This window comes from Numenius arquata, chromosome 7 (genome assembly GCF_964106895.1).
Source record: "Numenius arquata chromosome 7, bNumArq3.hap1.1, whole genome shotgun sequence".
Classification (NCBI taxonomy): domain Eukaryota; kingdom Metazoa; phylum Chordata; class Aves; order Charadriiformes; family Scolopacidae; genus Numenius; species Numenius arquata.
In genome coordinates, this window is record NC_133582.1 from 58,087,496 (window position 1) to 58,100,082 (window position 12,587).

The following is a 12,587-nucleotide window of genomic DNA, read 5'->3' on the forward strand; positions in this document are numbered from 1 at the left end:
AATGCTTGATCTTCTTTTGACAGTGCTGTAACTCACCACTGAACCAAGACGCTGGGAACAGTTCGTAGCATCAAAAACTTCATCCACATAGACTGATGCCATCTCGCCAGTCTCCAAGCACTGTGAACTGAAGCTACGAATCTTTATGGAGTTTATATTACCTGTGTCAAAGGGAATGTTTCTCTGATAGTTCACGAGGACCCTTACTGCCAGTATGACGAGCCAGGACAAGTGGGTTAATCTTAGTCCTGGAGAGTTCTCTCAACTTCAGAAATATGCAGAATGTAAGTAATTTTTAAAATATGTGATTTTATGGCTTATTAAACATTAAGAATATTTTGAATGCAGCATATACTATCAATATACTATTCATGTTATTCACTGTCATCAAATAAGAGGTTAAATTATGGTTTATGTTTTTTAATCCAAAAGATATTTTCTTTGGAGGGGAAAAAAAAGATCAGTTGGGGTTTGTGGTGGTGTTTATTTTTTTTAACTGAACTGTTACTATCCGGTATGGTACTATGTAGGCTGACTATGGGTTATGTGACTGGATATTTGGAGAGTGTATTTTTGTGGCTTTGCCACCTTAAATTCACCGTAACAATTTCTTTAGTTCTTGCTCAAGCAAAACTTCCTTTAAGTTGTCTGAGTAACTTCTATGGCTCAGAATTGTGCTAAGAGGACAGATACTGAACATAAGAAGTTATATTTAGGAGATAGTTTATGAAGCCTTATAAGAACTCAACTGGAAAAAGTAAAGAACATTTAAGAAGTTTTCCTGCATTATTAGTAATCCAAATTTATATTTAAAAAAAAAAAGGAGAAAATCTCATGTGATTTATGAATGTTGTTCATTTATTACTGAAGGAAACATTTGCATGTAAGGTAAAATGAAGACTAATGATTGGGTTTTTTGCGCCTATGACATAGAATCACAGAATCATCCAGGTTGGAAGAGACCCTTGGGATCATCGAGTCCAACCATCTACCCTACTCTACAAAGTTCTTCCCTATATCATATCCCCCAACACCACATCTCAACGGCTCTTAAACACATCCAGGGATGGTGACTCAACCCCCTCCCTGGGCAGCCTATTCCAATGCCCGACCACTCTTTCTGTGAAAAATTCTTTCCTAATGTTCAGTCTAAACCTACCCTGTTGGAGCTTGAAGCCATTCCCTCTCGTTCTGTCATTAATTACCTGTGTGAAGAGACCAACATCACAACATATACTTAATTGTGTTTTGATGAAGTCCAATACAGTATGGAATTTATAGCTAGGTGATTTGTTTTCCACTCGCCTGCTGATAATGTGGGGGTGTCATTTGCTCTGCATTTCATTCAGTTTGGAACTAAGAGTATAGTCTCCCAAAAACCCATCTTCCTTGGATATCAGTGACTTCAGCTCATACTCTTAGTGGCTGATATAAAGTAGATGTGACTAAGGTCACTGGAATCAGAATTACTTCTGTACAGCTGTGGCGGGCCCACCAAGCCACTCTATCACCCCTCGCTCTCTTCACTGGCTCCAGCATGAGGTCTCTCCCATGGGAGATAGTCCTCCAAAAACTTCTCTAACATGGGTCCTTCCCACAGGCTGCAATTCTTCATGAGCTGTTCCAGTGTGAGCTCTCCAAGAGGTCACAGCCTCCTTCATGCATCCACCTGCTCTGGCGTAGGAGAATATCACTGGCTGCAGGTGGATATCAGCTCCACCATTAACCTCCATGGACTGCAGAGGGACAACCTGTCCCACCGTGGTCTTCACCATAGGCTGCCGGGGAATCTGCTTCAGTGCCTGGAGCACCTCCTCCCCCTTCTTCATCGACCTTGGTGTCTGCAGAGTTGTTGCTCTCACATATTTTTGTTCCTCTCTCCGGCTGCTGTTGTACAGCAGATTTCCCCCCCACCTGCTTCTTAAATATGTTATCTCAGAGATGTTACCACCATCACTGATGGACTTGGCTTTGGCCAGAGGCACATCCAACTTGGAGCTGGCTGGCACTGACTCTATCGGACATGGGGGAAGTTTCTGGCATCTTCTCATGGAAGCCACCCCTGTAGCCTCCCCTGCTATCAAAACCTTGCCACGCAAACCCAATACAACAGGCTGAAATATGAAAAGAACTCTTTTAAATTCATTATACAAACATACATTGGATTATTTTTTAATCTGAGTCAATTTATGCAGGTATGTGACAGTAAAATATGCATAAGACTGAAAGAAAGTAATACAGAACTTCAAACAATAAGAGCTACAGAAAGAGCTTTCTCTGATATATTAGCATACACACATTTTGGTGTGCAAATAAAAAGTACTAATACTAAATAGTAAAGACTTAATTGAAAGAAAACATAAAGAAATTCTTAAACGAACTGTTAGAGGAGTGTACTAGACTGACCTGAGCTCAGTGGGTAAAATTCAGAGTTCATGCTTACACCTCTGTATCACATTGCCATGCTCAAATACAAAGTGTTGGTGATTCGCAGCATCTTCTATTATTGATGCAAAGCAGCTACCTTTAGCAGATGAGCCCAAGGAGCCCAGATGAGTGCTGAGGCGCCTTGTGCTAACCAGTAGGGAGCTTTAAGCACAGGGTGTATTTTGGTTTCTGCTTCTTTTTGGAGCCTAAGTAAATTTGGTTAAGAAAGTTTGCTTATTTGTTTTCAGGAGAGGAGTCAATGTTCTGCATTTCATGTGCCCATCCACCCAGAAAATATCCTCTTTAAAATGCATTTGCCGGTGTTCTGCGTATTTGCTTGGTGGTCAGAAAAAACCCTCACAGACTTTCCCTTCTCAAGATGAATCCCCTCAACTGAAGCTGGCTACAGAGCGAGATCGTGTTTTGCTTGGGTGACAACCCCAGCTGCTGCCCTGTATACAAGCCCACACCACCGTCCTGGTTTGATAGCCTTAGTTTTGGTCTGGTATTGGAAGGGGGAGTAACTCGGACTGTTCTGCTGTATAGCAGACAGGACATACTTGTTGGAGTGAGGGATTTGGGTTTGAATCTTCTGAGGTTGAAGGTCAGTTTGAGCCCATGTTCTTGGTCTTTCCCCTAATCAGAAGGCCTATCTCACTTCCACCTCTTTTATGAAGATGACTGTTGCTGCCAGACTTCGCTGAAATCAGTCACATCTGCAAGTGTGTTGGTTTCTGAGAACAGCAGAGGAATGGGTTCACCCAGGTTCTAAGAGACAAAGTAAGTGCTGCTTCTTGTCTTTAGACTCCAACAGAACTCAGGAGGCACCTAGATGAGCTGCTTCTCTTTGGCATCAATTTTAGTCATGTAAAGGAATTTTCAAACCATATTGAGATACTTTATGTTTATTACCTGTGCAGCCTGTATCTCCAGAGTTAGGTTATATGTGCAGACCTGTAGCTGATTGAGTGTGGGCATTATAGATCCAGCTGTCCTGGGCTTAGAGGTCTGAATTCAGCATAAATCCCCTTTTTAGTCACCAAAGGAAGTGTGTGGATCTTTCACTATATAAAGCCCATTAAACTCATTTGGATTCTAGTGCTCTGACAAAGACATGTGCTTTCCACTTTCTGACTGAAGGACATTTTACTACAGTTCAGTGTAATTTAATTACATTTAATTAGTCTTCTGTCGGCTTGATGATGTCCTGTCTCCTCTCGCAAGTACAGTTAAACAAACAAGACCCGCTCCTAGCTCTGTGTGTAGGTACTGTCTTCGGTACCCTATTGAGAAGTTCCTACCACATCTCGTCTGCCTGTCTTCTTCATCCTGTATTTACGGTATGATTCTCAGCTTCATCCAAGGGTATTGTCTGGTGAACGCAATCCCTGAATATAAAATGTCTTTCCTGAATACATACCAGCTTTTTCCATTTTCCATAAATGGAACTGAACAGCAAAGGAGAATGAATTCTCCACCGCTTGTTCTGAATCACAAAGCACCTCGAATCATGAATCACCTCAAAGTGGCACTCAGGACTTCATAGTAAGTGACCATCTTCCAGTAAATTAATCCAAGGAATAGCCATAATTTTGTGACACTGAATTATTCTTGAGCTCAATTCAAGGCAACTTTATACTTCCAGTTTTAGACCTTTCTTCATCTGCTCGCCATACTTAAATAATTTTGGGCTTCAAATGAATTTTTTGGAACAGTTTAAATATTACTTTAAAAAGAAGAAAAGTTTATTTCTAGAATTCAAAGAGCATATTACCTAATACTTGGCTCTTTGAAGTTAATATGCATATGTGTGGTTTTTGCAAGCATAATTATTTCCAAAGACAGTTTCTCTGTGTCCTCTTTGCTGGTCAAATTAAAAATCTTCTCTCTCCTCTTGTTCTGAAGAGAGCATGGTAGGAAATATTTTGCATTAGATCTTTGCCTGGTTTTACAATGCCTCAGAAGTATACATAAAAAGAGAAATAACTGGAGTGCTCATTATATAATAGTAATAATAACAATAACAACAATAATATAGCCCACACCAAATCCTGAAGTTTCTAGGGAAATACATGCACTCAAGAGAAGAAAATTTGTATATTTTTTTTCTCTTTAGATTTCGTTATCAATGCTGGCTGTGGGAAAGCAAGGTGAAAATAAGCAGGGGTTTTTTTCTGCATAAAAATGTCACTGCATAGGGTAAGGTACATACAGGACTTTTCAGGCAGAGACTCTTCTAAACTGTGTAGTATCAGGTATAAGCATAGCTCTATACTACTCCTAACAGCAGCCTCAGTTGTAAGGACATTAAAGAGAAACAATATGAATAGCTTCATTGTGATTGTTATCTGTACGGTAGGTTTAATTATTTCGGACAGGGGGTTTTGTATCCTTTTTATTAAATTAATTTTGTATCTCCTTTATTATAAAAGTAAAGTTTTATCGCTGATTTATTCCATGCTATATGTTAAGGGGAATTTAGAGGATCTTGCTCCACAAGCAAGTGAGAAAATATTGGAGGGATTGGAAGCAGTTAAAGCAAGACTTTCATGATTCAGCTGGACTTTAAAAGAAGGAAGGAAGGTTTGCCCTTCCCTTAGTAGGCGGAGGAAAAGGCTTCTGAGCCCTGGCAGCATGTGCACTCTGGGGAAATAGCTTGGTTTGGTGTTGTCCTTTTGAGTTTGTCAACAAAATGTGCCCTGAGGAAAAAGCCTGAAAAAGACTTTTTGCAAAACTTTTGGCAGTGATTTTTTTCCCAGGCTGGTGGAGGAGAAGTTGGGCAGACTGTCACAGCCCGAAGATAGAAATAGATGCTGGAGTACTACTGGGATGGCTGTGAGAACAGGAACAGCATCAGCAGCTGCAGCATCTTTTGATGTAGCATCAATAGCAAGAACTAGACAGTGTAAGAATTTTATAGGGGAACAGGAAGGGGGAACTTGTGAAAAAGAATCTCTGAAGAGAAACAGGAAGGTCAGCAGAAGTTTTGGTCCAGAATTAAGCTGCCAGAGACTCTTGGGTGGGTTTGATTCTGTTGGCCCTCACAGATGGAAAAGATTTTCTTTTACAATGGGTATAAATGATAACCTGCGGGGAACTTCATACATGTGGCAGCTGGTCACCAGCAGCAATGGACCATTACACAATCCCTCAGAGGGTCCCAGGCTTCTAGTGCCACATGGAATCTTGCTAATTCTAATGAGGGAATGAGCCTCATCAAAGAATACAGATTGCTAAAACCAGCTATTTTTGGCAGTTTGGAAAGCGGAGAGAGAAAATCGTTGGTGATTACTGAGAATAGTTTTACTCCAAGTATTGGATTTTAGGAGTATAGTGTTTCTGTGGAAGTAAAGATGGAGGAGATTAAGTTCTCATAAAGTTTTGTCAGAGCCTGTCAGACTGGCTGAAAGATGGAGTCTGCCAGCACAGCCTGTGTGACATCCTGTGCACGTGGACAACTTCATAGGGAAGGATAACGGGTCTAGTGAGAGATTCCTCTCATTGCGTGCAAGGCCTGTTGGGGATGGAGTGGCCAGAAAAAGAGGTCAAAGTTGATGATTTGTGGAGTCTGAATCCTAATTCTGAGTCTGTGACTGGGGACTAAAAATCTAAGAGAAACTGGAGTCCCGCTCAAGGGTTTGGTGGGGCACTTGCTTTAGTTCTTCTGAGAGATGAACTATGCTTATTGATACAACACTGTAATTTTATTTTTTTTCTTAAGATCTGTGAATTTAAATCCCTGGTGCACATTCCTGTGTGGTACCAACTTAGAAGAAATGGGATGGAAATATTATATCTGATAGATTTAGGCTGTAGTCGGATTTATTCTTTTAAAAGTTGAACTCTGTCCAAAGGAAGGTGGTTATACGCTGTCTGCACTAATGAGGATATTAGTTCCAACTTTATGACTTGTGTTAGACTGAAATCCAGAACAGAAAAAGATGCAAAGTTGTGAATTTACTTTTCGTTTAACCAGTCATAGTTGGGACTTGGCCTCTAAAGATGGTTTCACAGATGAAGTTGTTGGTGGGGGTGGAGAGCTGGGCACCAATGTCAGCTGCAGAACTGTTAGTGGATTTCTTTCCTTTGTGCCATCAGTTCTGTGCTGGGTCTGGAAGAGAATGTAAGACAAGTATGATAAGCCAACAATTTCTGAAGGAAAAAGCTGATCAACATACAGTAATACAGTATGATCTGGATCTCTGAGGTTGGCTTTCTAATGACTTAAAATGCTTAGTGTTCCTGCCGCGATATAAGCCTGTCTATGACTACTAAAGGTGTTTTCACCCAAACAGAAGCCAGTCAATTGTCCAGTTAACCTGTCTGGGGTAAACAGTGTCATACTGACTCTGTCCACAACTGTGAGTCAGGAGGAACGTTCTCATGGCAGTCTGGTGGGATAGTCAGATGTCAGCGGAGAAGATCGTTATGGTTACTCAGTCTCCCTGAGCAGTGACACACACCAGTTCAATACAATACAGATATTGAATTGGTTTAGGCTGAGACTGGATAGTGTTTGACCTTTAGTTTTAGGATAATCATATTATTTTCTAGATTATGCTACTAAGTTTCCAGTGTTTCCACTGAGGTCATAGTGGCGCTTTAGGTATCTGGGGAAGATTAATTTAGTCACAGCTCTAGCACTACTAACAGTGTCAGGGCTTGTGCTTACTCTTAGACATGCAGTTAGATCCCTTGTTCTTAAATAACATAGTCAGGCTCCAAAATGTCAGGTCTTTATTGCAATAGAAGGGAATTATTAGTGTTTGTAGAAAAGTCCAATGCAGTTCTATTTCCAAGGATATCATTGCAAGAAGCAAATCTAAAGAGTTCCTATAAAGACCAAAACAGAAACCTCAATTGTCAAGCTTCTGTGGCTGTGGGATCCATGGTGTGTGGTGGTTGGCAGCGGTAACTCCTGTCTTAGAATCCTGAAAGGCAAATGGTGTCATCTCACCTTGGTTTCTGTTTCCTCTGTCAAAAATAATGATTTCTTTGTATGATGAAAGCTGCACAGATTTCCACTGCCAGTCACTAATGCCTGGTGTTGCAGCATCAGCTGTTACTGGCATTGAACACATATTGTGGTTATTACAAATCTGACATATGGTCATAAAATTACTGAACTTGTATTTATACACCGTAAAATATATAAACATTGATTATGCCTTTGTTACATTTCCTGTGTTTCTATGTATCTTCCATATTTCTTTCTCTTTATTGTTTGGTTGTTTCTATGGACATTTGGATGTAAACAGTGAGAAGCTTTTGTTTCTTAAGAGTTCCTCTGTTCCTATTGCTTATCCCTGTTATAAAGATTTGGGGGATAATTCAATTGGTTGCTGTGGAAATGAGCCTGATGTCACAAATAGAGAATTACAGTTCACCAAGCCTTGAAGAAACAAAACGAAGGGAGAATGGACTAATTGGGGAGCCATGTGACTGTGGCAGAATCTCAGCTCTCATTAAAAGCATGTATTTTTAGTTCTTGTGTTTCTATAGAAGAACTTGAAAGTGTAATTCAAATGATGACAATCCATGACTCATCAGACAAACTGAAAAAAAAAATAGCTCTGCGAGAAAGAATGATCCCTCTTTGCTGTTACGGGATATGAACTCAAAGAGCAGTTCATGGTGGGTCCCCTCGGCCCAGCAAAGCTTCATATGCCTGAAGAGGGAAGGGGAAAGCTGCTTCTCCAACTCATCCACTGAAAAAATATAGTTGGCTGGGAGCGTTACCGCTTGGGCTGTTCAGCCTCTCCTGGATTTCTGAAGAGAGGAGAGCAAACCTGTCTTCCTTGTTGCTCTTGAGAACAGGAGACAGGTTGCTCTTGGTGGTTCAAAACGAGAATCAGAGGGCTCTGTGTGAAAAAGCGTGGGCTCAGGGCTGCCTGGTGGTGTCAGAAGACCTCTCTCCTTGTGCCGTTGGTCAGGGTTGAAGGGCCCTGGATCACATTCCTCTCCATTGTTTTCTGCCAATAAAAAGAGGCAAAAATTTTAAATGTGCTTATAATTATGTATGTTGTCATTGTTTTTTCAAGCACTAAAAATATATTGCTTTTTGTGTGGCTTTGGAAGATGTTTAGTGGGTGTTATGGAGTGTCACTGCATGGTTTTGTTGGCTGCATTGCAAAATGTAATGGCTTTTTGAGGACATTACTGATTGCTAAATTTGTTTTTAGAACTGTCAGATTTTGTGTGGTTTATAATCTATAATTTTATTAAAACCAGCATGGAATACTGAGAAAAGAGCTTGTGATTAAATTCCAATATAGTATTTTCTTGCATAGTTTCAGAAAATATAAATTCTTGATTTTATTTTTAACGTAAAAGGTTATCAATAATTTGTGTTATTGAGACACTCAAGCTAATCGTAGCAGTAGTGATAGTTAGTGATAACGAATTTGTTTTGAAGAATGTATTTTCCAGAATTAACTGGCCTAGCAATAGATGTTTTCATTCATGAAGGCATACCCAATAGCTTTAAACTGCTTTGTTAACTGTTGTTTGTTTGTTGATGTGTTTTTTTGTTTTGTTGTTTTTTTTGTTTGGTTGGGTTTTTTTAAGTAAAAGGCCGTTTCTACTTTTAATATGTTGTTTTTGTTTGAAATTCACTACAGACTTGGGACAGAATCTAGCACCCTTACCTGTATCAGAATAGATTAATTAAAGACCCTGGCATTCATTATTGACATCACTGCTTTGGAAGAAAACATAGGCTTTAAGTCTATTATATAAGAGCCTGTATATTGTAGAGGTTGAAATGAATGGAAGGAAATAACAGTGAAAATTTTAGCCAGTTATGAAAGGAGAATGGGGAGACAGTTTATATACTAAGTATGTGTCTGAGTACTTTCTGGAACAGAGGCACTTCAGTTCTGGAGAGAAATTTGAGAAATTGAGAAATTATTGAAATGATACTAGAGATGATGAAAGGAGATTGAAGAGATGCAAAGAAAAAGAATGTATAAGTACATTATTACATTACATTCAAAACTACATCTCTAGTTTTGAACTAAGGTTACAAATAGATGGTAACTGTACCATTTTAGCAGCATGAATATAGGAGATTTAGAGTTCCTGGGGTGAAAAAGATGAAAGTCCTGAAGGGAGAAAAAAAATAAAAATAATAACCCGTGGGAAAATAGAACAAAACAAATGGCTTCAAATGAAGTTGGAGTCTACCAGTTTTTGTGAGACAAAAATTCTTGGGGCAGCACTATTCTTACAACTTAGAAGCGATGCATTGAGTACCTTAAGGAAACTGCGAGAAGAACAGATCTCAGAAAGAAGTGATTAGGACAAAATCAAACAAGGCTTTTAAAGAGGCAGAGCAGCAGACAGGAACCAAATTAGAGCTCAGTACCTAATGGCTGATTTTTTTTCAAAATTCTTATTTGACATTTGGGTGCTTGGTTTAAAAAAAAAAAAAAAAAAAAAATTAACCAAAAAAAATGATGAAAAACAAATGAACAAATGCTGAGACTGAGAGAAATGACCTGGGGCAGAAGGAAAAGAATCAAGTAAAACCTTAGTGATTAGCCAAATTTTATTGTGTAACAATGATTTAAATTAATTAACTATTCCGTCTTCTGCAGAGAATCCTGTAGAAGTTTTTCTATAAATTCTTTATTATTAAAATCGGTGAAAATGTGCACAAGTGGTATGATTTTTTATTCTAAAGCTTGACTACTTATTTTGCTAATTTTGGCTGAGGGTAAATCCAAATAAGTACTCAAACTGGAACTTGAAATAAGCCACTTGCATTCCCTTTGGAGGTGCTCTTATTCTAGAATAAATCAGAAATTATTATTCATTCAGATTTATTTTAGTAGATAAGCTGTTATTTAATTTGGAATAAGCTAATAATAAAGGAATACTTACCCATTTCATATTCATTTGTTTTGTTTTAAATATAGAGCCATATTTTTTCTATTTTGCTTCAGACCCAATGAATCTTTTCAAATTGCTTGTCAAGTCCAAGCTTGTTATTTCGTCTGTGGTATAACATGTGATATCTCCATAAAGGAACATGGTATCTCCAAACAGTATGTGACACTATGATATAATTTTAAATTATCAGTGCTTTAAGAGACTTCTGGGAGTTTAAGGGATCCACAGAAAGAATGACAAAAGATCTTGAACTTCTCCCAAATGGTACAAAAACACATTCTGAAGTATGTCCCCATGTAACTATGTGTTTAAATTAAAACATGCACTGAAGTTTTTCTGGATTAGGTTTCAAGAAGCAAGTTGCAGAGTAGTACTCCTTCTAATAGCGTTCTAGAGAGGTAATGACTGACTATGTAGGAGGACTACTAACCCGCTCTTCAAATTGCAAACTCTCCGAGTCAGACTCTACTCTTATGATAAACATTTTGCAGCTCTGTGTACACATTGGAGCTTAAAGTTATCCAATCTGATATTTTTTAAAACTCGCCTGAATAAGTTTACTTTAAATTTCATAGGTTTCCTACCATTAACAGCTTTCATAAGAAGCTGAGTTTCTTTTTTTTTCCCCTCTCTTTTTTTTTTTTTTCCCCGTTCCCATTTTGTTATCTAGCTGCAAAAACCATGTAGCAGCTTTGGCTAATGACACCCTCTTCCCTTCCGTCCCCCAAACAGAACAAAACAAAAACTCCCGGACAAATCCAGCCATCTCTACAGCTTAGCATCCTGCCCCCAGGAGGAATGCATCATCTGTAAAGTTTTGTAAGGGTTCCAGGCACAAATATGTTAATCTTTGTTCAGGGTCTGTCTTGACATAAAACGCAATACCAAATTTTGCCTAATTATGCACAATGGGTTATAATCACATCTCAATTTAATTATTTTAGTGGAACCCAACAATATGGTCTCTGTACTACAGAAAGTCTTCGGCTCAAAACTGAGTCAGACCTCATTGGGTGTTGTGTTGCTTGTAGTGAATAAAGCTGCATTAACTGCTCCAAATAACTTGGGTTAATGAATAAGGAGTAAATGTTGCTGCATTTTATGGTAAACTTGCCAGTTGATGTGTACTTCAGCTTTTATACTGAAAGATGCTATTTAAGGTAAGAAATTAGGTAATATTTTTGGAAAGGAATGCCCACCTGAGATGTTGTATGTACAGAAAGTTGTTCTGTCCCACGCAGTTGTCGTGTCCTGTTTTTTCCCCTTCGGGAGTCAAGTAGTGGCAACCGGGGATCCACAAGAGCTCTCTTCACACGGGTTTGCTGTTCATGCTGCCAGCGATAGGGAAGTTGTGTTCGCCTGCTGCGGGTTGCTACTCAAATCGTAGTGCCAAAGGGTAGTACGTGTAGTGTTCTGAGGTGGTGATTAAGGCACACTGTTAGGGTTTTTAATTGTAATTAGTCCTGTATATAACAGCAGGTGAATTTTTGTAAGTGCTCCTCTTACTCAGATTGGTAATATATCACCATGGACTTCTCTGTAAAAGCATTCTAGTGTTTTTAGGCCATGCTTCTTAAAGACCACCTACCTATACCTCTACCTTTCAAAAATGAAGAGTGATAATAAGAAGAAACATACACCCACGGTTCTCAACTAGTTTTGGCTTAGAAGAGTTGATAATCTTGCTTCAGATTGTGAAGCATCTCTGGGGATCTGATTTCTGCATTGTTTTCCTAAATCCCTATGTTTATCTGCTCAGTCTTTTCCATAAGTGCTGTTTCCATGCCCTATTCTGTTCTGAGTGGATTCTACCTCATTTTCTTTCTCTTTTTGTGAAAGAGATGAAAATGCTTCCCATTTCTCCCACCTGTTTAGTAATTAGAAACCAATAATTATTGTTGTGTAAAAATGAAACAGATGGAAGAAATGGGAAACATTTTCATCCCTTTCACAAAAGGAGAAGCAGAGCGAAGTCCTTTATCATAGCAGATTTTATTTTCATTATGCTCTTTTTTTTTTTTCTTAAGCAGTTTTTAGTGTTAATAGTTATGCAGAATATCAGTCTTGTCCTAATCTTTCATGAAACAACACCAGGAGAGTTTGCCACTTTTACTGATACTGGCTATCAATTTAATGTAATAGTCTTCCATATAATTCTGAAAAAAATATTTTCTTTGCATACATACTTTGGAGGTTTTTTCTAGCTTTTTTTTTTTTTTTTCTTCCCCGCTATGAATATTTAGACTTAGATAAAAGTCTAGTAGCTT

At 38.7% G+C, this 12,587-nt stretch overlaps 1 protein-coding gene across 6 annotated transcripts in view; it reads left to right on the forward strand.

Annotated features, from left to right (window-relative positions):
* Nucleotides 1-214: 214 nt before the first annotated feature.
* Nucleotides 215-12,587, forward strand: part of DGKB (diacylglycerol kinase beta) — a 323,154-nt gene continuing 310,781 nt past the window's right edge. For all 6 annotated transcript variants that reach the window (XM_074150986.1, XM_074150987.1, XM_074150990.1 and 3 more), the window contains exon 1: nucleotides 215-284. In XM_074150986.1, coding sequence (XP_074007087.1) covers nucleotides 215-284 — 70 coding nt within the window. The remainder of the gene's footprint in view (nucleotides 285-12,587) is intronic.